Below are 5,810 nucleotides of genomic sequence, written 5' to 3'. Positions count from 1 at the left end.
AATTGGATAAATCGAGAAAACCACTGAATAAATGGCTTGTTACTAAAGTAAAGAATTAGAAGTCGGTAACACGTTTACTAACAGATACCCGTCTTACAGGGTATATTGTAAGATTATATAACGATGTGAAATAAATGTTACATATGTACCGCAAGCCATTGTCCAAAGTCATATTACAACCACTGTACTATTCTTACGGTTAAAAAACAAATAGTATTCATGATTGTTTTCAAAATGTTTTGATTTGATATTATAAAAAAGTTTCATTTTATAAGCATTGCCAATCACATTTTCAATGTAGTATTCATTCAGGCAATTACATCAAATTTAAACACTCATTTCTAAATATATATGTACATTTATAAGCTACTTAATAATGGGTCAGACTTTCCTTTTAGTATTGGTGAATAGTCTCAAACTTTTTCTCCTATTATTGAAGATTTTGGCTTATTTGAATCCTGCAGACTAGAAGATATTCCTGAACGGCGCCCAGAGGATGCATGGGAATTTAAACCTTGTCAGAAAAAGTTTCTTATGCGCCCGGAAGATGAAATAAGTATAGACAGCATCATTTCTGCGTTGCTCTCAAATATCGAACCCTCTGAAGAACAGTACAGAAAATGTCAATGGGACGTTACGGCTAAAGAAATGCATAATGAAAAGCAGTCTTTACTCTTCGAAGAAAAACTCTATATATCACAGATTCAAACAGGACCTTGCAAACTAAATGAGGAAAACAAAATCTTTCTAGAAAGTGAACTCAGTGACATTGGTTACATGAAACTTAGCATAGAGGAAAGCTATGATGGTTATGTGGTATTCAGTCGCAGTCAAATGGCGAAGGGTAGAAGCAGAAGCGTGTGTGGGCATTGCTTGAGGGGAAAATATAGTGACAAATTTTTATTAATCGTGGAGAAACGAAGTGAATTCGATTACATAGACAAGGGCCGAATTGTATGTACAAAATTTCTTTTTTTTTCTTTGATTATTATCGGCAAGATTAATTACAAAGAGAAGGTTCACCATCGCATATTTCGCTTAGACTTGAAAGACAATTACGCTTGGTAAATTCTATCAACTTCAAAAGCTGGTGCTGAACCTTCTCTATGAGACATATTGTTAATCATTTATATTTCATATACTTACAAAATGAAGATAAATTACAAAAAACGACATGTCACAAAAGGTATACTACAATGTTTATATTTCAAATAGGAGAAAAATATGGAAGCCCGAATCAATGAAAATATTTTGTTAGTTATTCGTGAAACAAAAATTAATGCAGATTCTCAAAAGTTCAAAGCTGAAATTAATGTCAAAGACAGGGAACCAGTATTTATTATGGACGGTGGTATACAACTGCTAATGCGCCATTTGATAATCAATAATTTTATTGGCAAATTTGAATACTATACATTAAATTTATACGGTGAGTTTAATTTTATTTTGTTAAAGATAGCAATTATCATAGAGTAAAATAAAGTCAATTCCGGTTAAGTAAAACACCGCTTTAGTGTCAAATACCTTTTACATGACTGGTGTCTTATTGCATCTCACGCCTTATTATAACATAAATGAGAATTATTCTTTAAAGCAACAATCGCTTATGTACCACAAAATTGTGTGCTTAATTCAAAAATTTACTTAAAAATTTTCCTTTTGAGTACGTCTTCAAAAACCTTCATATTATTTCCCATAATATGGCAACGTATCCATACTATTTTCAAACTGAAAGGTGGATTTTTAATTTCTACTTCGGGTGTTTTTCGAATCGGTAAATATTTTTTCTGTAAATTAATAGTACTGTTAATTACATCTATGCTAAATTTCACGTCAAAATATTCATTAGTATTTGAGATACGCGTCGTTTTGTGAGGCCCTAAAAGGGATTTTTTCGGTTCTTACTATGTATGAATTTATAGAAAAAGGAAGTGCGATAACGCATTCGTGATCATATATAGCAACCTTGACGTTAACCCTGAATAAACAAACGACTTGAAGATACCGGGAATATTGAAGTGACAGCGTACGTTAAAAAGGAGAACTTAAAACAATCAGCAGACGAACTTCAAATCAATCAGCCGACAGGGAGACACGCACTTCAGCCGACGGAAAAAACGACAGTACAATGGGATAACCAGCATTTTGTAAAATTAATAAATTACCTAAAACCAACTAAAATGTATTTTTTGTGATAATTTAAACATAACCCCCACAAGTGGTGTGAGAATTGGAATCGAATTCCTTCTACACTGATATAAAGAGATGTCCAACTCATCTCTCATTGGAAGTGAGAAAGCAATTGCTAAACGTCAAAACCTCCTGAACTTTGACAGCTGATCGAGTTCAGGAGATCTTGACGTTTAGCAAGTGGAATTGAGGGATGGCCAGATTGAAATCTTACAAAAAAATATGGAAACGAAGGGATTAGTTGCATAGTTCAAGATCACTTATAAAGAATTTAAAACAATGAAAATTAAATACATTTGTGAAATTTAAATGTATTTGATGAAACGTTTTGTAATGGAATGGTAACAAGCTTAAAACCTTTTATTGGGTATTGAAAGGTCAAAAGTTAGTTGTTTCAACAACCAATAACAAGATTTAAATAGTTTCTTCATATATTAAACGACCTCTATATAATTACTTTTAATCATACTAAATTTAGGGTGTTTATGCTATAAAAAACGCTAATTTTGAGGCGCTCTCACACTGGAATAAGTTGGACATCCCTTCATCCCTGCTAGGGGTATGGCATTTTCTTTGATTAGATTGCTTCATAGGTATTGTAGAATTATTAGGTTTTATTTGTTTACAAATATATTTATTCATATTATTTTTACATTTTTTTATTGATATACATTAATTTTTACAACTAGCTATTAATGGGTCTAATATTAATTTTCCATGATTATATTTGACTGTTGTTACATTAAACGTTTTACATTTTTTAATAATGACAGAATATTTATATATTATTAATGTGTCGAAAATTCTGCCAATAAATATAACTGAATACTCCAATAAATCTCTGACTGGAATATCTCTTTGTTCATTGTTTATTATTATTATTATTATGTGTTGAATTTATTCAACATTTATTGCTGCCGAGTCAAAGGTTTTATTTTTTGCCAAATTAATACCGGTTTTTAGATCTAGTAATTCACGATGTACTTCTTGTAGTATCATATTTTGTTTTAAATATTTAAAATTCTTTTTATACTCTGAACAGGGTATATTAAGTTTGTCACGATGTTTGTAACACCCAGAAGGAAGCGTCGGAGACCCTATAAAGTATATATATAAATGATTAGTTTATTGAGCTGAGTCGATTTACCCATGTCTGTCTGTCCGTCCGTCCGTCTGTATATATACGAACTAGTCCCTCAGTTTTTAAGTTATCCTTTTGAAATCATTTTCTTCCTTTTGAAGTCCTTTTTCCTTAAAGAAGCTGCCATGTAAACTTAACGATCGGAATCAAGTTCTTATATGGAAAACTTTCACATTTGACTATGTATCGTCACCAAATTTGGTATAGATTATTTTCTAGGGCAACAATGTAATCTCCGAAGAAATTGTTCAGATCGGTTAACTATAGTATATAGCTACCATACAAACTGAGCGATGCATGGCTAACTTTCGCATTTGACGTGGTATCTTCATGAAATTTTACATGAATTATTGTTGTTAGAAATAATGTAATATCGGAAAAAATTGTTCAGATCGGTTAACTATAGCATATAGTTGGCATACAAACTGAATGATCGGAACCAAGTTCTTCTACGGAAAATTTTCGCACTTGACGTGGTATCTTTACGAAATTTGACATGGATTGCTGCTTACGGTAATTATATAATACCCGAAAAAAATTTTAAGATACAGTACAATAGTTGAAGAAATTTTGTAGGTCAGATAACAAAAAAAAACAGAAAAATCTAAATCAAGTTCATATATGGGCAACTTTGGCTAAATATCATTACAAAATTTAACATAAATTACTTTCTTCATTAAATAGTAGCAAATCAATTTTATCCGCAATGTAATATAGTTTGTAGGTGATTACCTAATTAATATTCTACATTATTTTTTCCATATTGTAATCAGAATTATCCAATATACAAATAATATATTCTAAACAAATAGTTATTATTATCACATAAGAATAAGGAAAAGCTCCGTCAGAATCGGGAAGAACCTCTCCGAGCCGTTCGATACCAAACGAGGTTTCAGACAAGGCGATTCCTTATAGTGCGACTTTTTCAACCTGTTTCTTGAGAAAATAGTTCGAGCTGCAGAACTAAATAGAGAAGGTACCATATTCTATAAGAGTGTACAGCTGCTGGCGTATGCCGATAATATTGATATCATTGACCTCAACACCCCGCCGTTAGTTCCGCTTCCTCCAGACTGGACAAGGAAGCAACACAAATGGGTCTGGCAGTGAACGAAGGCAAGACGAAATATCTCCTGTCATCAAACAAAGGGTCGTCGCACTCGCGACTTAGCACTCACGTCACTGTTGACAGTCATAACTTTGAAGTCGTAGATAATTTCGTAAACAACACCAACAATGTCAGCCTAGAAATCCAACGCAGGATAACTCTTACCAACAGGTGCTTCTTCGGACTGAGTAGGCAATTGAGAAGCAAAGTCCTCTCTCGACAAACAAAAACCAAACTCTATAAGTCACTCATAATTCCCGTCCTACTAGAGAAAAGTTCTGCGAAAGATTTATGGTCCTTTGCGCCACGGCGAATATCGCATTCGATGGAACGATGAGCTGTACGAGATATACGACGACATTGACATAGTTCAGCAAATTAAAAGACAGCGGCTACGCTGGCTAGGTCATGTTGTCCTAATCGACGAAAACACTCCAGCTCTGAAAGTATTCGACGCAATACCCGCCGGGGGAAGCATAGGAAGAGGAAGACCTCCACTCCGTTGGAAGGACCAAGTGGAGAAGGATCTGGCTTCACTTGGAGTATCTAATTGGCGCCACGTAGCGAAAAGAAGAAATGATATGCTGTTGTTAACTCGGCTATAATCGCGTAAGCGGTGACTATGCCAATCAAGAAGAAGAAGAAGAATAAGGAGAAAAAATAGTTTTTTTTTTTTTTAATTTGCCATAAAATAATTAAATTTCAAATTTTTCTAGACGCATATTTTATTATATATTAATAATAATAGAGCATTAATTTTTTAAGCATAAGTATCATGTTTTAAAACTTTAATTAACTGTTAGGTAGGAACAAAACAAAATCTGGGTACTAACGTAGGTAGGAACTAAACATACAAGTAGTTCGATGGGTAGGTAGAAAGTATAACTGAAGTCTAAAAAACCGCTGCAAGGCCTCTTTTGTAATTAAAGCCTTAGTATTTTCACTAAAATTGCTTGATAAATACAGTATTCGGGGAAATTTTACAGATCAGACAATTATATCATAAATTTTTTTTATAGAAGATTTTTTTTTTCACAAGAATATATATGGCACATAAGATAAGTAGCAAAAATATGATTAAAAAATTAGTCATATAATAAATAAATCCCAAATTTTTCCAGATATGAATACTTGAAATTTGAAGCATATTTATTCAATCCTAATAAACTGGTGGGTAGGCAAAACAAAATCTTGGTAGAAGTTAATTTTGTAAATATTATTGTCCTGTATTAAAACCCTAATTAACTGATAGGTGGGAACAAAAAAAAACGTTGGTAGAAAACAAAGTTGGAAGGTTAGGTAAAGTGTAACTGTAGGAAAGACTTTACATATAAGGTTCTAAAAAGTTTTATAAATAGGGTGTAAACT

General features: G+C 32.6%; 1 protein-coding gene across 2 annotated transcripts in view; it reads left to right on the top strand.

Annotated features, from left to right (window-relative positions):
* Positions 1–275: 275 nt before the first annotated feature.
* The window catches only part of LOC108973345 (ciliogenesis-associated TTC17-interacting protein), a 50,523-nt gene continuing 44,988 nt past the window's right edge, over positions 276–5,810 (top strand). The window contains exons 1-3 of one of the 2 annotated variants that reach the window (XM_018940569.1): positions 276–380; positions 440–954; positions 1,216–1,429. In XM_018940569.1, coding sequence (XP_018796114.1) covers positions 377–380; positions 440–954; positions 1,216–1,429 — 733 coding nt within the window. In that variant the 5' untranslated portion in view covers positions 276–376. Of the gene's footprint in view, positions 404–439; positions 955–1,215; positions 1,430–5,810 lie in introns of both variants that reach the window. The other variant, XM_018940570.1, reaches the window with a different exon arrangement.

The sequence above is a fragment of the Bactrocera latifrons genome, unplaced genomic scaffold (genome assembly GCF_001853355.1).
Source record: "Bactrocera latifrons isolate USDA-ARS-PBARC rearing strain unplaced genomic scaffold, ASM185335v1 scaffold_470, whole genome shotgun sequence".
Classification (NCBI taxonomy): domain Eukaryota; kingdom Metazoa; phylum Arthropoda; class Insecta; order Diptera; family Tephritidae; genus Bactrocera; species Bactrocera latifrons.
The sequence above is the reverse complement of the archived record's forward strand: the minus strand, read 5'-3'. Positions and strand labels throughout refer to the sequence as shown.